The sequence below is a fragment of the Crassostrea angulata genome, chromosome 9 (genome assembly GCF_025612915.1).
Source record: "Crassostrea angulata isolate pt1a10 chromosome 9, ASM2561291v2, whole genome shotgun sequence".
In the NCBI taxonomy this organism is placed as follows: Eukaryota; Metazoa; Mollusca; class Bivalvia; order Ostreida; family Ostreidae; genus Magallana; species Magallana angulata.
The window spans coordinates 35801141-35824866 of NC_069119.1; the positions used below are offsets into that span (position 1 = coordinate 35801141).

Genomic DNA, 23726 nt, shown 5'->3' on the forward strand with positions numbered 1-23726 from the left:
ATATATATATATATATATATATATATATATATATATATATATATATATATATATATATATATATATATATTGATATATCTTCAGTTTGTGAAGTTTTTTTACTGATATTGTATTGTAATGCACTGGTAAATATTGGTCATGTCGTTTAATCCTTGAAATATGTCCAATTATGAGTATATATGCACGCAAAAAGTACCTGTTTATTATATCAATGTGGTATAAAAGGTATCTACAAATAATAAACCACAATGATTCGTCAACGCTTGCCCAATAAAGTGTTTATCAATAAACTTATCAATGATTATCTATGCAGTCACTGATTTCATTTGACACTTATCAAAGATTATATACCTGCATAAGCGCTGCATATACTGGGTCGAGTGAACTACGGAGGGTGGACGTGGGCAGGTATTGGGGAAATATCAATTAAAACCTTCGTAACTTCTAACGAGGTCCTAAATACTTGGCTGGAAGAATTTGCAATATGTTGGATTGAGGTTTGTATTCACTTGTATTAACTTTAAATGTATAAACGTTATTTTTAAAAAAAATATCAGTATTGTCGATATTTGCAGCATTACGTTTTTGTGTTGTTTAACAAGGACTTCAGCTGTTGCCCATTCGAATGCACTCAGGCACATAGCATCGATTTCGAAAGGGACGCGGTGGGGGAGGGGGCAGACTTATCCCAAAGTTATTTGGGTAGAGTTGGCATGCGAATACCAACTATAACACCACCCTAGCCCCCCGGGGTGTTGCGTGCCTGCTTTTTTTATGAACTTGAATTATACGGAACAAACAGTCTTAAAGCTGTCTCTATACGCACACTGTATACAGTCCCTTTTATGTACACGTTTATAAGTTCATTTTTGTTGCTTTAAAGTACACGAGCGGACATTTTTGGTAAACGTTTACATGTGCAATTATTTTCTACAGGCTATTGTCACTAAAATCTTGCAAATTTGTTTATTTCCACAGAATGTCCTATACATATGGTGTCTGACAAGGTGTCTGACAAGGTGTCTGACAATGGACACCCAGCACAATGCCCAGGATGCGTTACGATGTCATCTCTGTGAGACATCTGTCCCCCCTTTGCACTGTGACATTTGTCACATACATCTATGTACAGCCTGTGTGGGGGAACATCTCTTAGATGAATCAACAGAACACAAAGTGGTACCATTTAAAAAGAGGGGATCCACTTCTAAATGTCCAACACATCCATCAAAATATTGCGAACTTTACTGTGAAGAATGTGACATTCCTATTTGTTTGCAGTGTATTTCCTCTGGTGACCATGAACAGCATAAAAAGACTGACTTTTCAGAAAACTTTGAAAAAAATCTTGAAATCTTACAGAGAGATTTACAAGAATTAGAAAAATCCATTTACCCCAAATATCAAGAGATTGTGTCCATCTTATCCGTTCAGAAAGCTGATCTTAAAGAAAACTCAGAGAAATTGACAACAGCAATCAACAAATATGGAGAGGACCTACACAGGGAAATAGACACATTTATAGATAAACTAAAATCTGATCTTGATGAAATGGATTCCAAACTTCTATCTGTCCTCAATAAACAGGAAAATGAAATCACATGCACCATTACTGAAATCTCACAAAGCATTGCCAATTTAAAGAAGATACTAAACTCCAATGATGTCAGCCTTGTCTCTGCCTACATATCTAGAAATGCTGAATTCATAAGACTGCCACCTAAACTCAAAATTTCTTTGCCAAAATTTATCCCTAGGGAGTTCAACAAACAAAAGATTTACGTACAACTTGGTTCACTCTCAGTGATATCTATTAAAGCAGACAGGCACGGCTTCACAATGGATTTTCCAGGCGCTGAGTACTCTCCTCTGGACAAACCGCTAATTGATGAACCTTGGATCACCACAGAAATAAACACCGAATATGGAGGCTCTAATGGATTATTTAGTGTATCCTGTCTGAATGATGTAGATATGTGGACTTGTGGTGTTGACAACATCATGAGGCTCTACAACCTCCGAAGGGAAATAGTGAAGACAACCCAAACCAAGTCAGGAAACAGGCCATGGGACATAACAGTGACAAAGGGGGGAGATTTAGTTTATACTGACTACTTTGATGAAACTCTGAACATAGTGAAGAACTCGAAGATACAGACAGTGATCAGACTACAGGGCTGGAAACCTCGCAGTGTCTGTAGTACCTCCTTTGATGACCTCCTGGTTGTTATGGACAGTGATGATGGTCAACCAACTAAAGTTGTACGTTACTGTGGCTCCATAGAGACACAAAGTATTCAAAACAGTGAAAAAGAAGAACCTCTTTATTCACCAGGTGGCACAAAATACATCAGTGAGAACAAGAACCTTGACATATGTGTGTCCGACTATTACGCCAGTGCCATAGTAGTGTCAATCATGCTGGGAAGCTTCGGTTTACCTACACTGGTCCTCCCTCTACGACCAAGGGATCATTTAGTCCACGTGGAATTACCACAGACAGCGAAAGTCGGATTCTTACAGTGGACTGGAACAACGACAGTATCCACATCCTGGATCAGGATGGACAGTTCCTCCGCTACATTGACAACTGTCATTTACAGGGTCCATTTGGTATATGTGTTGACACAACAGACAATCTTTTTGTAGCTGAGTACTACACAGGTAAAGTAAAGAAAATCCAATATTGTATGTAAACACTATTACAAGAAAGCATATATTGACGCAAGCGTCAAATGGGCCGCTAAAAATAATTATTGTATGAATCATCATTGATTGTTTACATTAAAACACACCAAAGAGAAGAAAATAACGAGTTTACTAATTTTATTGTAAATTAAAATATATTTTCAGCAACGCGTTTTGAAGTTTAACATTTTACTTTTATTATTAAGAATCGAGTTCGTTAGCATTTCTAACGGTAATTTAATGACCATTGCCATAGTATGAAGTATATGAGAACATAATGATTTGTATGTATTCTAATACAAAGTTCAACTCATCATTATTCTCTTTGAGATTATGTATTTCAAATCATTTCTATTTTTTGTTGCATTGTATTTAATTAAAACTATATGCATTTGTTTATATGATTTCATAATAAAATAGAAATAGATTATTTAAAAGGAACGTGTAAGATCATATTCACATCCAGTAGAAACTGTACAATTTTAAAGGTAAAACTTAAGCCGGATAATTTTTTTCCCTAAATTGAATTATAAATCTTATCTACATTTCCGTTAATGAAGATAATCATGCTGAATTAATTGCATGAGGTTCTCAAAAATATTTTAAAAAATAAGGTGAGCTCAAATTTTCAGGTCTCTCATATTATTGCGTAAATAATTGATATTTCATGAATCAAATGTATCATTTATATAAAATTTTATGTCATTCAGGTCTTTAGTAGGTCCAGCATACCAATCCCGATACATTGTTTTGACAAGAATGAAAAACTCCAAAATTTTCCGAATAGATTATAGTCTCGATAAAAAGGCACCTAACACGACAGTCTATGACCTACATTTACAAGTAAAACAAACAAATGTGTAATATTTTTTAAATGAATAAAACATTTTTCTACATGCAAATTTACTTTAAATTCATTAAAAAATAAGCATTTTATTGATATTATAAAAATAGCTATCCCGCAGAAACGATACAATATCTAAATGTATATCAAATAACAGACCGCCTTCTGGCGGCCCGTAATAACATTAGATAAATTGTACGTATACTAGTAAATTATATTATACTATAATAGCCTACCTCTTCTATGCTTATATATTTTATTCTATGACTTTATTCTATGATTCTACAATAAGTATTTCATGATGTTGACGCATTCTGTGTTTGATTTTTCCAGTCGTCGGAAAATTGCATACATGTAAAAAAAAAAAAAAAAAAAAAAAAAAAGTTACGTAAATGTAAGTTTTCATCTAGTTTTGTAGTTTGTGGTGTCTGCATTCTCACAACGTCAGGGGTCTTGAGGTCGCCGATGTCCCAGTTAACTCAGGATCCCTAACGTTGTGAGGATGGGTTCTTTGTAAAGTGTAACATTATCTAAATGGGATAAAATGGTCATATCGAAGAGATATGAGAGATTGCCAACATCAGAATTAGTTTTTGTTTTGTGACATATTTGTTAACAATAAAAATCAAAAACACATCTACGGCTTTGTTATCTTTATAAAAAACAATAAGACTATTAGGTGAAGAAGATGGTTGACAATATCAAAGTAAAATGGTTTTTAAAAATACTATATTTTTGGATATTAGCACTAAATTGGTGTCTTAAGTTAAAAGTTAAATGACGCAAGATATTTGAATTTTTTCCATATTATTTACTTTTGTTTTTGATACTGCTAACAAAACTTTTACAGTACTACATCGATCAAAGTCAATGTCTTATACAAATTTTGACAAAATGTTCATTATTGAGATACAACAAGTAAGCTAAATTGAATACATTCATATTGATCAATTTAACCATTTAAAGATTGGTAAACATTTTGATTCATTGAAATAAAAAAGACATACGAAGGAAGTGTTCATCATTGAGATACAACCAGAGGTGTAAGCTAAATTCAGTGCATCGATATTGGTACTAATTTAGCAATTGGTAAATTTAGAGATTCAATGAAATAAAAATGACTTACTAGGGAAGTCATAGAATATAATAAAACTTTACAGTGAAAGACGAAAGCCATGTATAATTATCAAATTCAATTATTAAATCGGTGACAATTATATTCCAATGGTTAACAATTATTCGTAAGAAATAAGATTTTTTTTAAAAACTGGCACCAGATACCATCCTTCCGACCGAGTGAAACGATTATTTTTAATACATGTTTTTGATTAATGTGAAATCAATTATATTTAATTTATTATTATCTCGTCACACTTGGCAATTGCAACAACTAACAACAATCAATTATCTCTCTTGTGAAGCATTGTGAATAAACCATCAGTATCTTTTACACTGAGTTCAACTGTAGAGTACCATATTTTAACTATTTTTTCAGGAGTTTTGATATGTCAATTTTCGAATTGGTTGCTTCACGTCTGACTATAAAGTAAGAAAAATAGCAATTTTCTGAAAATCAAAGTTATGATAATGACCCCACGGTATACTTCATACATACAATTATTATGTTATGTTCCTGTTACAAACATAGACTAGTCTAATTTTAATTTGTACATGTAAATGTAAGTCGCCTTTTAAAATACATCAGTTTGTATCATTAAAGAAATTCGTGACATAAAGGCGTACCATGGAAATACATTACAAATGGAATCTTTTGGTGAGATACATTTTTCCTTTTGTTTCTATCATTTTTATAAACCTACTTAATATAACTTGTATGTATTTAAAAAAAAATAGAGTTTTTGTTCTTAAATATCTATTTAACAAAAAATACTCACATTTTTACATTTTTAAAATCAATTTGATATTGATACAGTAGAATATTTTGGTCCATCCTTTACGTATTGAAAGAAACAACACTGTAAGTCCGCAGCAGTTACAAGGTAAATCAAAGTACTGACGGAAGTTGATTTTATTGATTATTTTTATGCTAAAATCAACGATATGTTATTTGTTTGGCAAGTAGTTCCTTAACTGTTATGTGAATAATATTGCGCACATTCTTTTCTAATATGAATTTTTTGGCTTTTCCAAGAAGAATTCCGAGCTACACGTATAGTATGGTAAAACCCCACAAATAGTCATCTAATTTGACGTAGAACATAGAAACGTATCATTTATATAAAATTTTAGGTCAGCTGAAATTTTCAAACAAATTCAAATTTTCAAGCCTTTTACATGTATATTTTTGCGTAAATAATTGATATTGGGTGACATTTCATGATATTTGTCTACCACATTTCAAATGGAAATATAATAATCACACACACAGAATCATTTTATTTGACACAAAACATCAAAGTGCACAATATTAATAAATGTATTAAGTATTCTACGTACTCTATTTCTCTACTGCATAACACATTCTAGACAAGTTGTTCACGACAAGCATAATGCTCACATTGTTGATGAAATGACATATTTAAGGAATCAATCTTTGAGTATTATGAGGTGATAATTTTGGTCGGGCGTGATCAAATCCAACAAAGCCCGACGGACCTTATGATAGATTTGATCACGCCCCGACCGAAATTTTCACCTCATAAAATTCAAAGAATGATTCCTTATTACTTGTATTTATATGATTCTAAACCACCGTACGATTAAATATTTAAATATAAATAAGCAAAACCCACTGGCACCTCAATTTGGAGTCATTTGAAGTTATGGGTTACATAGCACACAATCGATACGTAGTGTTATCACAGGCAAAGACACTGGAAAATGTAAATATTATCCTGTAATGACAATTCATCTCCTTTCCAACATTGTTCACATTCAAAAAAGAGTTAAATTGTCATGAATAAAACGCAGTGTTAAAAATTATTGCCCTTGGACCATCCCAATCATAATAACATAAGCGTTTTAAGTCTTATTAGCATACATTCATTTGAATTCTTGCAGTCTAGAAATTTTTTTCATAAAAGTAATATAAAGCGCTTTGTCAACACACTTTGAAAAAAAAATTTTTTTAGAAATCTTTCAAAGAGTGTTAAAATTTTGGACCAAGTACATTGATTTTTTTCCAAAGTGCGTTGTGAATTTACATCAACATTTTTACCAAGATATTAAATGCGCTTTGAAAAAGAGTATGTATAAATCCCAAAATATGGACTTCGTTCTGAACTGATTTTGTTTTAGTCGGAATAAATTTGTTTGCTGACTTTTTTTAATATGATATAGCATTATTGGGAACGGATACAATTTCCAGTATATAATTATAATCACTAATTAAAGAATGCACACGCATAGTCTCTTCCCAAACATCTTATTAATTCCATAAACTTACAAATGTGTATATATGCATGTTTCTAACCATAAAGCTTCTCGAATTCAAGTCAAAATTGTTTTAGTAGTACGATTTATAATGTAAGATAGTAGCACGAACTGATTGCACAATTGCAACTGGACCCTGCACAGCTTTTTTTTTTTAAAAAGTGCATTGGATGGACAGAGATTTTAAGCACTTTGAAAAAAATTCAACGTACTTAGTGTTCAAAGTGCGTCGTATTTCAGCGCCTTATCACAAAATTGCTAGTTTTTTTTTCAATGTATGGGATGCGACGGCTGCAGTCAGCACTTTACAGGTGAGTCACAGTTTCGAATCATAACATGAATACAGAAAAATATTTCAGAGAGCTATTTTTTTAATATATATAATAACAGTTTAATTTTTTTAAGATTCATTATATATTGAAATAATAAAAGATAAATGTCAAATTAATATACTGATTGCCGATTATCTATCTTTCCTCTTGCCTTACATATCATGGCTGAGGGGAGCGAAACCATTCGGGGTGAATTAGTATCGGAGCAAAGCTATTTAGGACGACACCCGTATACATTGTCATTTATCTTATACACCCGGTCATACCTGAGGGATCTAGCAATAAGTTGGATTAAGGTTTATAGAAGCTATTATATGAGAAAATTTTCGACTTTTAAATAATTAAGATTCTAAACAATACATATATATGATTGCAGTTTCATTTTCTTGGATACTGTTGTATAAGGTTGGGCATCGACAATTTTGGCAAGTTTTATTTCCAATCATTTTTTGGTATCGATCACCTATTTCACCTACCTAAGAAAGTATTCAGTAACCATCGATTTTGCATAAGAGTTTTATCTATGTAAATTCATTTGTGGGTCGGCTTATCCACCACCTCCTCGTAAATTAATCAGTTTTAGAGTTTCAAGCTTTATAAGGAATTTTTTAAATGTAAGAAACTAAAAAGTAAAGGACACTGGCCCTTCAAATTTAAGACCCGTAAGATAGATACATTAGAACGTATTCATTTAACATTGTTTTTCTGATCATCATTAGCGGCAAAATCGTGCATTTAAAATCACGTCACAACAATCGAATATAAGATAAACTACTTGAGATGAATTGTTTAATTTTGTACGACGTTTATCAAGTTCGAAGTCCTTTAAGCGAGTATTATCAAGGTGTTTTCAGGGCCTTATCAATGCACAATCGTTGATATCCTATGTAGGTCCGTATCTTTACACAGGCAAAATAGTAGTAGAGTTTTAGAATAGAACTTGAAATTTTCTTATGAATATGATAAGTATTGTTTAAACAATGGAACATTTTAATTTCAAATAAAAATTTTGGAATGAAACATCCGATTCAAAACTCTCCTGTGGTAGGAACGTAACCAATAAAACTAGGTCATATTAAAACATTCGTAAAAAGATTAGTTTTACAAGAATACACACTAAATTTAACCCAAAATACTTGTACATGGGTGATTTAAAGTTGATTTATATTTAATTTACGCATTGCATACATATTTATTTTATGTGACAAGTCTCGTGTGATCTATATTTTAAAAATCCGGGGTTTTATTTTTTTTTTTGGGGGGGGGGGGTTGGGGGTGGGGGGGGGGGGGGTGAAAAATAATCTTTCTTTCAAAAAAAGCCAGTTATTACCAATTTGATCTAACTCTATGGGATCATGCACTTACATGAAAACTAATAAAAGATATCATGTTTAGCTTTAATTGTAATTATTTTTTCTTCAGAATTATCTAGGAAGCCTATTAACACTTACAATAGATCCAAGGACTTGGGCCGAGGATGTATTCCGATGTCATCTCTGCGAGACCCCAGCCCCCCCCCCCCCCTTTGTCTTGGGACCTTTGTGATATACAGTTGTGTAAGGCCTGTGTGGGGGAACATCTCTTAGATGAGTCTGCAGAACACAAAGTGGTGCCTTTCAAAAAGCGGGGATCTATTACTAAATGTAAAAGACATTCATCGAAATGTTGTGATCTTTATTGTGAAGAATGTGACATTCCTATTTGCTTTCACTGTATTTCTTCTGGGGAACATGAGCAGCATAAAAAATCGAAATTTTGGTAACTTCTGAAAGCAAAAATGCAGTTCTGCGGAAAGATTTAGAAGAATTGGAGAATTCGATTTTTCCTAAGTATCAAAGGATCGTGTCTAACATCCTAGATCAGAAAGCTGATGTAAACAAAAACACACAGAAATTGACCTCAGCGATTGATAAACATGGAGAAGAATTGCATAGAGAAATAGACACAATTATAAAAAAAAAATGAAATTTGATCTTCAAATTATTCACTCCAAACACATGGATAACCTAACTAAAAAGGAAAACGAAATCACTAACATAATTACTGAAATGACACAACGCATTGCCGATCTGAAGAAATTACTGGACTCCAAAGATGTCAGTCTTATCTTTGCCTACAAAGCAACGAATGCTGAATTTAAAAGGTCGCCTCCTGAATTCAAAGTTTCATTACCAGCATTTACTTCACATAAGATCAACAAAGAAGATATTTATAAACAGTTTGGTTTCCTGTCAACATCGTCAAACAAAAACAAAAAACACAATTGCTCAACTGGTCTTTCGAAAACCAAATTATCTCCATAGGGCAGATCAATTATTGATAAACCACATGTCATCGAGTGTATATACACGGAGACTCAACTTTTAAACAGTGTTTCCTGTTTGTATGATGAAAACATATGGGTAAGTGATAACGGCAATGCGATAAGGCTTTACAGTCTCTCTGGGAAACAAGTTAAGTCAATCACAACTACTTCAAGAAGAAAACCAGAGGACATAGCAGTGACAAGGAGTGGGAATCTTATTTATACTGATAAAGAAGATAAAACTGTAAACCTAGAGAAAAATGGACTGATACAAACAGCGATCAGACTAAAGGGGTGGAAACCTCGAGGGGTCTTTTGCACTTCCTCTGGTGACCTTCTGGATGCCATGGACAGTGATATTGAAAAAGAAGCAAAAGTAGTACGTTACGCTGACTTCACAGAAAAGCAAACTGTTCAGTACGATGACAAAGGAGAGCCACTTTATAAATATGGCCTCATGAAATTCATAAGTGAAAACAAGAACCTAGACATATGTGTGTCTGACTCCGTAGTAGTAGTGGTGAACCAGGCAGGAAACCGCCGCTTCACCTACACTGGTCGTCCTTTTCATACTAAAAAACCCTTTTGCCCATTTGGAATCGCTACAGGCAGCCAGGGTCGGATCATGATAGCAGATTTTAACAGTACTTGGATCCACATCCTGGATCAAGACGGACTGTTCCTCCGTTTTATTGACAGCTGTCATATAGGCGGTCTATACGGGTTATGTCTCGACAGCAGCGATAACCTTTTTGTGCCAGGATTAACGACAAGTGAAGTGAAAAAAATTCAATATTCCAAATAAAAAAAATGTGTTCCTCTACATCATACATGTACATATAATATTAGGAGTGAAGCGTTAAATCATTGATGACCTGAATTTGAGATGGTATGAGAGAGGAGACGAAAAAAAATGTGGGGGAGTTCCAGAGTTAAGCAATCTTCGTGACGCTGAATATTAGCATTGCGGTACAGAATGAAAAAAGAAATTGTTGTTTCTTTGAGTCTGTGTAGAAATGGATCTCGTAAAGAAAACAAATCTTAAGCTAATTTTTAAAAAGTCATTTATTAACAAAGCAAGATCAATCCCAATATTCTAGGTACATCCACAAATGAAAGATAAAAAAAGAGTATTTATGGAGGAAAAAAACCCTAATATTTGCATCTAAATTTTACGATTTCCATTTAGTAGCTACACGTTGGTATCATCCCATGACTTCAAATGGTGATTTGGAATCAACGCTGTATAAAGAAAATAGCAACACAAATTACATGAAATATATACATAAATAAGCAGGCATATTAATTTCTTACTAGGGTTGGACACGTAAATACAAAGGAAGGAAACATTTTAATATGTTTTATCTCAATTACAAAAGGTAAAATTTTCTTTGACAATTAATTTTTTTAAGCAAGCTGGATCCGACCTGTTATAATTATGATTAAGGAAATTGTATGTTTAATTATATGTTTATTAAATTCCTAAAAATTGAATAAAATAATTCATTTGTTTAGAGCAATCATATTTTCAATTTTTCTTCATAAGTAAGATAATTTTTTACCAATTTTTCTGAAAAAAAACTAATCACAAATTTAGTTGTGAAAAAGTCTTTTTAAAGATGTGAAAATGGTTTTGTGATCAAACTCTATGAAACCAGACAAGACATCATTCTGGTATTAAATGATAAGATATATTACAGGCATGTTTCAATAACAGGTTTTTTTTTATTGGATCATATCTTAAAGATAAATCATTCGTAACTGCCTCGACAGCCTTAACTATGACATTCATTTCTAAGGTCGTTTTTCTCTTATCATTGCCAAAGAGAATTTACTTGAGTCTAATTTGGAAGTCAGATGTGGCATAAACTTTGGAATTTAACCTATTTAAACTGCACGATAAGAATAATTACATCTGTGTCTGATTAAAGAGGGAATAGGAAATTAAGGACTGCATGCAAAAGGTGTCAAACAAAGGTGGGTATATGTTTCACATGTACATGTATTCATTAGGTGTTTTGTCGCGTCAAGTTATAGAAAAGAAAGAAGAAAAAGATTGATTTGAGTCTTTAGATTATGAGGATCTTAATCTTGAAGGATCTCTATACATGTATATAGGGGGGAAAAGAATGTAAAGAGGTTTTTTGAAAGAATTTAGATAAAGCATATAATAGGATAATATTAAATAACAATCACATTCAAACAAATAGGGAAATACAAATGATTTCTTCAATTAGACTAAACCATGTTAATGTTAAACAAATTATTATGATTAATGTTATCTGGCTCTGTAATGCATGGCGCATTCTAGTCAAATTAATTCTAAACTACAAGCAAAGCACAATGTTATATCAGATAACAATTAAACATAAATATAACTGTCAATATACATTGATTAAACACAAAATAAGAAAACATTACTATATACAACAGCACACTTGATTTAAAAAAATGGATTCACATAGCGTAATAAGAGTTAAACCGACATTATTCAACAACAGTTATATTGTTCGGAATTAAATGACTTTTTATTATCAATTTTTGTCCTAATAATAAGTACCTTGCATTTAATTTGAATTAAAAGTATCAACTTACTTGAAAGACTTTAAATGATTTTTAAATAATAGCTAATTCCTTGAAAATATTTTCATAACAGAATTCAGTAAACTTTCAATTAACAAATCAAACAAATATATCAATTGCCCCGTAAATAATTTGCAGTGCATCTACATATTCAATAAAACATGTATATCAAATATATGTTACAAATAGAATGTGCATATATTACATGTACGATTAAATGCTCTTATACAAAGCTGTTTGGCAACGTTTGTTCCGCAGCCCTATCTGTTCCTACAATCCCATAATCCTCTGTGTTTATTTAAGGACACAGATTTCATCCTGCAAAGTTTGAGACATCATAGGACGAGGTGAGCGCTTGACTGCAACAGAACATTAACTTCCGGTTAAAGATGCGGAAGATTACCAATTTCTCAACGTTTTTTTTTGTTTTATCAAAAAGATTATTGAACAATTGAATTGATCTGAAATTCAATGCGTCCAAGGAACAGAATATTTTAGAAAGATAAGATTTTTCTTCATGATTAAGAAAGTGAAGCAGAAATGTATATAAATTTGTGTAAGTAAATAAATTCACGCCTATAGGTCAGAGAACCTTAACATTAACATATACCAAAACCCATAGAACTGGTTAATCCAACATATAAAGATAGTTCACATTCAGCTCGGGCAAGAATACATGAATATATATGATTCAAAAGCATTCTTGTTAAAAATGTTCACTAACATCTTTGGTTCAATATGAAAATTCAGCTCGGGCAAGAATACATGAATATATATGATTCAAAAGCATTCTTGTTAAAACGTTCACTCGCACCTTTGGTTCAATATGAAAATCAAGACACGTAGTTCTGGTGCTTCTGTAGCATGCTTATCTTTCCACAGTGTAACACAATTCTTCACAAGATCAGCTCAGCTTAGCATTCGCACAAAAATTAAGCAAGTTATAAAAAAGAGCCATGCATACTGAGAAAAAGTTTTTCCCCGGTACCCCTATGAATGTCAAAAATGAAATTTCATCATTTGCGATAGATAGGGGTGACTGTCCACGTGCGGAATCGGGGTTATTCGAGTAGGAAAAACTTTGTACCTCTGTACTCTGTAATAAAGACTTTGATTTTATTCATGCACATACAAATCTTGTATCTAAATATAATATGTTAACAGCTTTTTTGTGAGTTTAAGCAAAGCAGAAAAAGTATGCACTGTTAATGATTATCTTCAAATAAGTTCTAAAACTTAGCATACAATTATAGTTTTTAGAATTAAATTATAGTTTCCCCCATAGTGTGAGACCAACAAGCATATATGAGATATAAAGCCATGCTAATTAGTGTCTACGAAACAACTCCTTACCTATTAGATGAAATGGCTTTTTTGACGCCTGGCTTGGTTTTTGGTTGGGCAATCCGGACCACCTTCCCCAGTCTGGCAGACACGCCCTTAAGGATGTCGCCCGGGCACATTGGACATTCTGGGCAAACGAAGAAAGTCTCGGGCGTATAGGTTTTGACTGGATTTCCACACGCTAAAGGAAATGGACACTGCTTTGTGGGACAGACCATGTTCTGTAGACTGGGCGATACACCCTAAAATGTGAATTACAAATTGATGGACAAATGATATAATACTTTATATCATGGATAATTCTGATTACTAGTAATGGATGAAGATATAGTGTGACGGATGGATGGATCATGGAACAACTAGAATACGCGTATACATCTTACATGATATATGCTAGAATAGGATTACAAAGAAAGGTTATTGGTATGGATGTATGGCAGTTAGATAAACAGTTTGTCTGGCATACAGACAGACAGATAGACAGACTTACAATTCCATCCTTGGCAAGCTCAAGCATCTTTGCCACCGGTAAGTTGGGGTTCAAGTTGCTTGGCTTCAAAGTTTCCGCAAACACCGACCCCAGGTTACCATTGGGAACAGTTTCTATGGCAGCAGATGCAGCAGCAGCTGCCTCCTTCTTCTTTCTCTTGAGCTGGAGCTTTTGGATGAGGTCAGCAAGAGACTGTTCACTGCCTAGCGAGGTCGAGGTCCCACCTGGAAGTATTTATATCTATATGAAGGGTTGCCAAACATCAAAGCAGTTAAATGTGTCCTTTGTAATATATAATAGTCATTTTTGAAATAATGTAGTTTAGGCTTAACTTTTATAAAATGAAAAGGAAGAATTTTTAATTTATCAATCTCAATAAAATTATTTTTGAAAAGTTTGACTAAAGGTGAACATCACTAAATTTTACAAAATAGCAGTTTTCTCTTGTTGAATCATTTTTCATGACACTCAAGAGAAGAAACACCAATATTTGCAACCCTTAAAGTAACCACGTATTATCATGGAGTTCTTTGAACACGAGTATATTTAACATACGACTATCATTATTGGTTTCCTTTAGTAAACGTTTTTACCAACGTTTTGAACGTAATTTCAAATATTGTCTTTAAGGATATAATTATTGTTATTCTTACTTTTGACTGGTCAAAATGTGATTTATTTAAGAAGCTTTGTTAATAAAGTGGTAAAGGGGTTTTTGAAGGAATATTTCTTTCGTTCATGTGCTCTGTTTAAAATCGCCTCCTTTAAAATAAAACCGCATTGGTGTTATGCTAATTCTGTCCATAGTGCTAACAAAAGCCCCCATCCCTTCCCTTTTCCCCCTGGATTTACCTATGGACAGGTTAATGGTGGAGCCAGCCGCCACTGGTTTGGGGGTGGTGACGGGTTTGGGGGTGGTGGGTGGTATGAGGTCGTTTAGCTGACTGAGCTGGGTCAGGGTGTTGACATCAAGTAGTGGCGCGCTATTCAGGTCCACTAAAGCACTCAACATCGCCGGGTCCACACCTAAAACATGTGGCATATAAAGTTGTATTGGATTCTCATCATCTCAGAATTATTTTTGTGTGTTTTGATTTTTATGAAAAAAATATGAAATTGAATTTATTATTTTCAATATTGTGTGATTATCCAATTGTATAATTCATCAAAAAGGTATAACGTATCAATTTATAGAAATGTTACCAGTATTTTTTACCTTAGTTTTTTTTTTGTTTAAAGTTATTTTAAAAAAGCTTATGATGTTTCATTGTAAAGATGAATAATGTCTCAAGAAATAAATGTATAGAATTCATACTAATATGTTTTTGTTTGTTTTGGTTTGTTTAAATTTTCCCTTTCCTTTTTATGCTGTTTGGCTTTTGTGTCATGAATCAAGCTCCATGTATGATCGCAAACAAGGAAATGATAAATAGCTTATACAGTGCGAGCGCACTTTGGTTCTAGCGCGACGTATCGCCAAAGACGCGTTTCAGATTAATCGTGACATACATGAAGGGTTTTGTCAAAAACAAGTGTTTATCAACAACAGCCACAAGAAAGACGCCGTCATCTGAAAAAAACTTTAATCCGTCACCTTAAAATAACTCTAAACGACAAACAATGTGATGCAAGCTAATTGGGGGGGATTAAACAAAAATGGAAACTACGTATTCCTACAATACAAAGGATAACGCATTTCTCTGAAAAGAATTGACTATTCCTAAAGGGGGATAACAGGTTGTAGGGAAATGATAACAGAAACATAGCCATAGGGAGACCGATGGTATTCTACTACAAAAAATGGATTTCCTCAGCAAAGTATGACGGTCTTTACAGAGAGGACATCGTTCATAGATAATGGACCGAATTCATGCGTAAAAAATAAAAATAAATCCATTAAAAGGATAGCAAATATGTAGACAAAGGATTGAATTTACTTACAGAGGAAATCCAATGGACAAAAGGAAAGTATGTTGTAAAACTAAGGACAAGTTGTTAGAAAGCCAGGTCGCTAAATATAGGATGAAATTTTACAGACGAAGGATGACAGAACTTTAAGGAAGGGTGACGAAACCCACAAAGGATTATAAAATACCTAGATAAACGATAAATATTTCCTTTACAAAAGAGGACAGCCTAAGGCAAAGGATGACAAAATACCAACAAAAGGATGACGAAATACTTAAATAAAGGATGACATATTCCTAGACAAAGAACGACAGATTAAATCATATACTGAATCCTGCCTGAAATGTTGCATGCACTATACTTCCACTATCCATATTTCATTATATATAGCAAGAGCAAACAGACATTGGCTACTGATGAAAGATTATGGTTGCTAAGGTAGTACACCTCCGGCCGAGACCCCGCCTCCTCCTGACGTCAGCAGTTGCCTCATGGTGGGGTCGGTCAACATCTGCATGGGGTTCTCCATTAAAGACCCCAGATTTAATGCGCTCTCACCACCTATCAAGAAGAGGAAGTGGATCAAAACGAGGCTGCACTACATACGTCCATACAGCTCCAGTTTTTCCACTGTACAGGTATATATCAACTCAGAGTTTCCAGTCTTGACTGACTCAATCAAATATATATCACAAGAATGTAGACAGGAAGCAAAAGAACAGATCTTGATTTGAAGAGATTTGAAAGGTTTAACAGATATTGACCTAATCCACTCTAAGCTGATTTATATAGTACATGGTAGAGTCATAGGAATTAAGAATAACAGTATTCAATTCAAATGCACATACAAAAATATTGCAAAATATTTTTTGAGAAAATGCCATACATGGTCTTGAGCATGATACAAGGAATAAATGCTTTTGGTATATTGATGTATCTACGTAGGGTGCATTATGGGTAAAACCAATAGTAATGGCCGCGCATGCTATTATCACCACATATTTGCTATTCACTTCTTCACTTGTGTTTTTTATATACGCTATTTCTTCCACTAACAGACACTTTTCTAGAAGCACTACATAAATGATTTTGCTGATATATAAATGAACCAGACTGTAGTCGTGCTATTTATTCCTGTACATATGGTCAATATCATAAACACATGCATACTGTTCACTGCAATACATAGTCTAGCTTTATGCTTTAGCTTCTAATATGCACTGTTTACACGTTTGTTGTTGCCAATTAGAACTTGATATCCATTGATATTCCTACTGGGTATACTAATGAATTAAAAATAACTTTATCAATTCACTATTTAACACTTATTCCATAAAACATTAACTATTCGCTGCTTCAAATATGCAATACCATTTACTATCAAGAAAAGAGAATTTGCTATTTATTGCTACTCATGGACCAACTTTAGGCAATATGTAGTCTTATAGGTTGTTGCTAATCAATCAGTGCCATATAATGTACATTATTATTATCTTCGGTGAGGACACTTTTGTTTGATCCTCGCCAATAGAGTCTAATCGAAGAGAAATCTTTTTGTAGAAGGGCATAGTTTTGGCAATAATCTGATAATCTTCTTTTTGAATTCTGTTCATCTACATGTTTCTTAATCAACCAGCTAACGGTATGTTGTTGCTACGATACTCATTATAGCCAGACATGCAACAAATTATGTACACCCTGAAAACCAAACATCTAAAAGCAATAAAAATAGCATTTCATTAACTAACAAAGGTCGCAATACCCCCTGAATACGGGAGGTAACTCTTGTTGAAACGCTTTAAACTCACTTCATTACTAAAAGAGATTTTTTCAGCAAGAAGTGATAAAAGTATGTTATACCAGTCTCAATTTACATTTTTCTTAAGATTTCATTTCAAAATTATAACTAAATGAATAGATAGAGAGGTGTTCCGCCCTAACAAAAGTAAAATGTAAAGCTATGTGAATGCGTACGAACTAATTACTAAAATTACTAAAATAGTCTGCATCATTTAGATGCATTTGCATTGTAAAGATAAACACAAACGTTTAAATGATACAGACTACTAGAACTGCCGACTAACCTCCCAATCCTCCACCCACTTATTACTAAAATTACTGAATAGTCTGTATACGAACTAATTACTAAAAATTCTATAGTAAAATAGTCTGAATCATTCAGATGTATTTGTGTTGTGTTGTGGTAAACACAAACGTTTGAATGGTACAGACAACTCACCTCCCAATCCTCCACCCAGACCGCCGAGCCCCCCGCCGAGGCCCGCCATACCCCCGAGTCCCCCGAGTCCCCCGGTGCCGCCTCCCATCAACATCTTGCTCATCGTGGGGTCGCTCAGGATCTCGCCCAAATTTAACTGGCACTCTCCTGTAATAAAAAATAAAAAAGTTAGGATTTTGATGTTTTAAACAATTTATGTATTTCACGTTACATACAAAATATAACCAATATTGCTGTAGAAAAGATTTTATGGTTCAAGGCCATTAATACTTCAATTACAGTTGAACTTCGATATATCGAACCCTGAAATTTTACATACAATTGATATGCCGAAGTGATTTGTAAGGCCCATTCCTTTTTTTTTTTTTTTTTGTATTTTAACCTCTATCTATTAATTACTGGGATATATCAAAGTTTTTTAAAACAGTTCCATCTAGTTTGAGGTAACGAAGTTTGGCTGTATATAATGGTAAAGTGAGATTGGGGCTACAGCGAGCTTGTCTATGTTTTACAGCCGGGGGTCGAAGAATCAAGGTATAAAGATAATTTATTTTACACCTGATTGAATACTTAATTAACGAGTACGTCTAAAACATTTTCAATTACTATTCCGATTTAGGCTTAGACAATAGCAATTACAATGCATTTTAAAACATATTTGCAAGAGGTTGTTGGTAATTAATATATAACCAACTCTTAGTTCAAACGAGGCATTTTGATTGATACATATTTTCAGATATGTATACTTTAATTAACTGCAGGACCAAGCATTCACTGATATGTAGTAGCTATCGTGTAGCTTAGTTTTGGTTTTGCTGACAATCAGGTGTTTTATGGAAAATTGTGTGGATTTAATTACTGCAAACAACGCACCTTTTGCATTTTACTTTCTTTTAAACTGTAAAGGATGTATCAATTAAATCCGATATTTAAAATAAGTAACCCGTTTTTGCTACAATGCATACTGAGAATTTCAGTAATTAGAATGTTGTTCTTCCTTTTTTTTCTTCCCATATAAAAAAGAGTTCTTTTGGCTCAAATTATTTGACGTTTAATGATCTAAATCATCTGTTTTATATAGAGAATGAAGATAGGAAACATTCCAGTATGACAGCCTTGTATACAGAATCTCCATTTTTGTGCAATAAAGCTACTGATCCGATTAAAATCAGAAAGAGAGAGAGAGAGAGAGAGAGAGATCTTTCTCTATATGTCATTCTCTTATCCCCTCCTTCGTGGCTCCCCCTTCACCCCCCCCCCCCTCTCTCTCTCTTGTTCTTGATATTTTTCTCATTTTTTTTCTTTTTCATTCACATTTTTTACATTAGTTGTTTTGTAGAATCTTTCTGTCATGCGTTGAAGAATGTTTGGAAATGACATTTTTGATGCTTTTCATAAACGAATTTACATACAAATTGTGTGCATCCATTTGTCTTAGATAATTCATCTGAGGCAATACTATTGCACAACATGCTATATAATTTGGATAAATACTCCATTTTGCAAAATTTCCCACCAACAAATGTCATTTATGGTCCCCAATATCGTATAACCTCAGTATTTGCACCTGACATTAACAACCGAACATAAATACATAGAAATAGGTTATATATCAAGTAATTAACACGTCTCCCAAGATTCCACCACATTTTCCCGGGCCTTATAATCACAACTTTATACCAAAAACCAACAGATTTGCACAAAAGTAGGTCACTGCACGCCGTTTATGTCTTGTCAGGGTCCTGCAGGCGCTTTGACGTTCTTCAGCCATGCACACGCTTGATGTCCGGTTATTATGGCGCTCATTTGTTTGCATCTAATCACCTTCACGCACACACGAGCATGTTACAGTTAACTGCAGTATTTTGTGACTTCTACTTAATGAATTGACGTACGAGTGTTAAGTGGACACGGGAGGATAATGTCCGGACTTTATGCAGTTGACCTCGGTTATAGTGGGCTGTTCATGGTCACAATTTTATCAAAAACAAATGCATAACTTATCTATATCCAACAATATCTACTTTGTTTACGAGAATACTCAGATTTTATGTCACTGAAAAGTTATTGGAGGCTTTTAACGATAAACCATTTGTTGTAGTTGCCCAAATCAAAAAAAAAATCTGAAAATAATAAGTGTACCTACAACACTGTGTTATTGGAAAAAAGATGTGTTTATGTTATTTTTTAAGCGTTATATTTTTATGCAAAGAAGTCTTGATTTACTTAATATTAAAGACAAGATGTTGTGATTAATTGAAGTTTGCTCATCCATATTCGTATTCGATTCCTGAAAATTCCAACAGCTTACTTCTTCAAACATCTCAATTTCATGTACATATTCTGATCGTCTTGAGTTTGAAAATTTTGTTAAAAAATTTTTAAGGGTAATATCAGAACAATATACAATGTATACTGCATTTGTAGGAGAAAATTAATCAAAACCGACAAGAGCACATAATACCAGCATATAACATACATCAATTTTAATTAGATTCATTTCAATTGAAATTAGGAGAGCTGGATGGACGTGGCCATTTTTGGGTTACATTTATCTCCTTTAGAAGGAGAGCTATGTATGAAAATAAGTGTGTAGGAGAAATGCAAAACTTAAAGCTTAAATATATTTAGATTTCTTCTTTACTGGATAATAGTTTAAGACTGACTAAATAATGTATTAAATAATATGTCTAAAATTTAAAAGCAAATGTGATGGTTATTTAATGGTTAATTTTTTTACCAGTCTTTTTTTCCAGTCTTCTTAAGAGGTGAATCTAAACAGTCTACTACAAACGAAACCACATCCCCAGTGTTGCATTAGGATGACAACACGGCACAGCATTTATTGACGCTCCAGATCTTAGTACATAAATTACACATAAATATATCCACTGTATCAGTCGTTCCATATGCTTGATACATGTTAACATCCTCTCTATGTACATTCTTCTTGTCAAAAAACGGGCACCTGCTGTGTCAGAGGAGACCAATAACCACACACATCCCTATACGGTGTCAAAATTCACAACATCTAAGGACATGTACTGAAAATTTGCTCTTTCGAGATATGTAAAGGGGCGGGTGGTCAACAGATGTACACCACAGATCTACTCTCAATTATCAGATATGAATTAATAGCTAAAGTTATATCAAAGATTCCAAATGTATAATCTTTATAGTTTGAATGATTTCCTTCTTTTTCTACGGGGCTCATCTTCTCAGCGGCCGTCCAGCCCTTGTAAAACACAGATCCGATGTGAGACTAGAGGATTTGAGGAGACGCATGCCGTTTAGAAAAGCAAGATTTTTTTTATTCTATCATTATCAAAACTTAACCCCCTCCCATAAGGGCTTATTTCAACCTCCCCCTAACCACCTCTTCTTGTTTAACAATACCCCCTCCCGTCAGCAAAATAATTTTGAATCCACGCCAGAATAAGGTAATAGTTTTGTACAATTTTAGACAACTTGAAAATCTGTTAAAATATTGATAAAGTCTCAAAATGTTCTATAGCTTACATGTAATACACAGCGAAAATCATATCTTAAAGGTCCATACGGGGAGATAAGAAATCTAAAGGCAACGTTGTGATTCCGGTAGCATTTGTTCCAGACTTGCTCTGTGTAACCATTGTGGTTTGTTCCGACGTTTGAAACTAAGGATCTGTGGCATGGTAGACGTTGGCACAATCAAGTTCTGTCATGTTGTCACTTTAATAGAAGCTCCGACCCACGATCAGTACTTTTCTATCAAGCAATGATCACTTTAATTTATATACTCTTGAGTCCTATAGCTATCTTATGGAACTTAATTTTATGGTTTATCTCATTAAGAGTTTAAGCAGAGAGAGAGAGAGAGAGAGAGAGAGAGAGAGAGAGAGAGAGAGAGAGAGAGAGAGAGAGAGAGAGAATGGGGAGCCACGAAGGAGGGGATAAGAGAATGACATAAAGACATATAAAGAAAGAGCTCTCGCTCTCTCTCTCTCTCTCTCTCTCTCTCTCTCTCTCTCTCTCTCTCTCTCTCTCTCTCTCTCTCTCTCTCTCTCTCTCTCTCTCTCTCTCTCTCTGCCTGGGTTTGAATCCATTCATCACTGTCTGATTTTCGTCCCCGTGAATAGAAACTCGTATAAATGCTTTTTTGATACGGGAATAAATCCATCACATATTTGTCACGTCCAGCATGAAACCATTTTTTATGGTTTGATGTCCCTCTTGGCCACGGTCAAATGGCTCCTTAAAGGTAAACTTCTTCAATGTTTCACAAAAAAGGTACAAGTCCAAAAATGCGCAGGTTAAAACAAGGTTTTAAACAAGAAGAAAACAATCCCAAACCTGCTGGAACAGAATTCTATTCCAAAAACAGTTCCTCTGACAACAAAATTGAAATCAAAAAGATAAAATAATTCCAAGTTTTAATCTTTAAATTTCACATTTGATCTTCACAGTCTGTAATATTTTCTAGACGGTATCTGACATACAGACAGTTAAGTAAATGTTGAGCAGTTTAGTCTTTTCTTTAGTTTAATATTTATATTTATCTGCTCCAGTAATCCAAATGAAGTGACGTGGGGAAAAAGGATGCAGGTGATATTGATCCCACAATTTTAGCGATATCTCAAAAATAAAAGCTCTACATACATTGTAGCCTCGAACAGAAATCCTAGCTTATAGAATGATTCTGTCGCTCATCGGTATGTCAACAACGTATCAACCTTTTTCAAAATTCCGGCAAAGACTGAACTAACCATGTACAATCTGCAAGAAGTATTGCCAAGTGAAACCATCTGCTTCTTGATTAATCGTTGACGTATATATGCTGTAAAATCCTATATGATTCTTCTTTGACATAAGCTAAAAGTTTCTGAATTAGGTTAGTTTGTCTTTAATAAGCCTACTTAATGTGGTTTCTTTTAATTGGCAATATACGCCAATATTAATATAATATTAAATTTTCTCCACCTTGAGAAATTTTGCCCTTTTATTTTTACTTTTTTTCTACTTTACAACTGTTCTCTGATTTTCTTTTAAATTTGCTTTTTGCAAATATGTTTCAATAAGACAAAATTTGTAACAGGAAATGTTATTTTAGAGAAATACTCATATATTTTAAATACCCCCATCCCGAGAGAGAGAGAGAGAGAGAGAGAGAGAGAGAGAGAGAGAGAGAGAGAGAGAGAGAGAGAGAGAGAGAGCACGCTGTGTGAAAGTCATCTCCACCCGCCACCCCATCCACCCACTCCCAATATCCCCACCCCCTATCCGTTAATGTACAATCTTACCTAGGTGTAGAAGAGACACGAGCAGGAGGATGAGAGGGGAGTAATTCCGCATGTTTACAACACCTGTGTTGTCCTGTCTCTTGGCGATGGTAGTGACCTGTGGGCCGCGGTCAGCTCCTTTATATATATACACACAGAACCCCTGGACCCCTTGTCTTATTGTGTTCAATTTTGACAAGTCGGAATACAAGGCAGGATATTAAGAAGGCTCGATGGTCGCGGCCATGCATTTTTATACTTTTTTATCTCTTTTGAAAGGAGAGTTCTAAATCAAACTATAGGAACATCTCCAAATTTAAAAAGTAAACTGTATTGATTTTT

General features: G+C 33.9%; 1 protein-coding gene and 1 pseudogene across 1 annotated transcript; one reads left to right on the plus strand and one right to left on the minus strand.

Moving 5' to 3' along the window:
* Positions 1-1029: 1029 nt before the first annotated feature.
* LOC128164115 (tripartite motif-containing protein 3-like) lies at positions 1030-2929 on the plus strand (annotated as a pseudogene).
* A 7680-nt stretch (positions 2930-10609) lies between these two features.
* LOC128164116 (uncharacterized) lies at positions 10610-23562 on the minus strand. The gene is made up of 7 exons (XM_052827863.1): positions 23406-23562; positions 18127-18273; positions 16335-16448; positions 14832-15005; positions 13980-14203; positions 13499-13731; positions 10610-10804 (listed from the first exon to the last, which is right to left on the minus strand). Exons 1-7 carry the CDS (start codon positions 23455-23457, stop codon positions 10768-10770), a joined length of 981 nt encoding a protein of 326 aa, XP_052683823.1. The 5' UTR covers positions 23458-23562; the 3' UTR covers positions 10610-10767.
* Between the last annotated feature and the right edge of the window lie 164 nt (positions 23563-23726).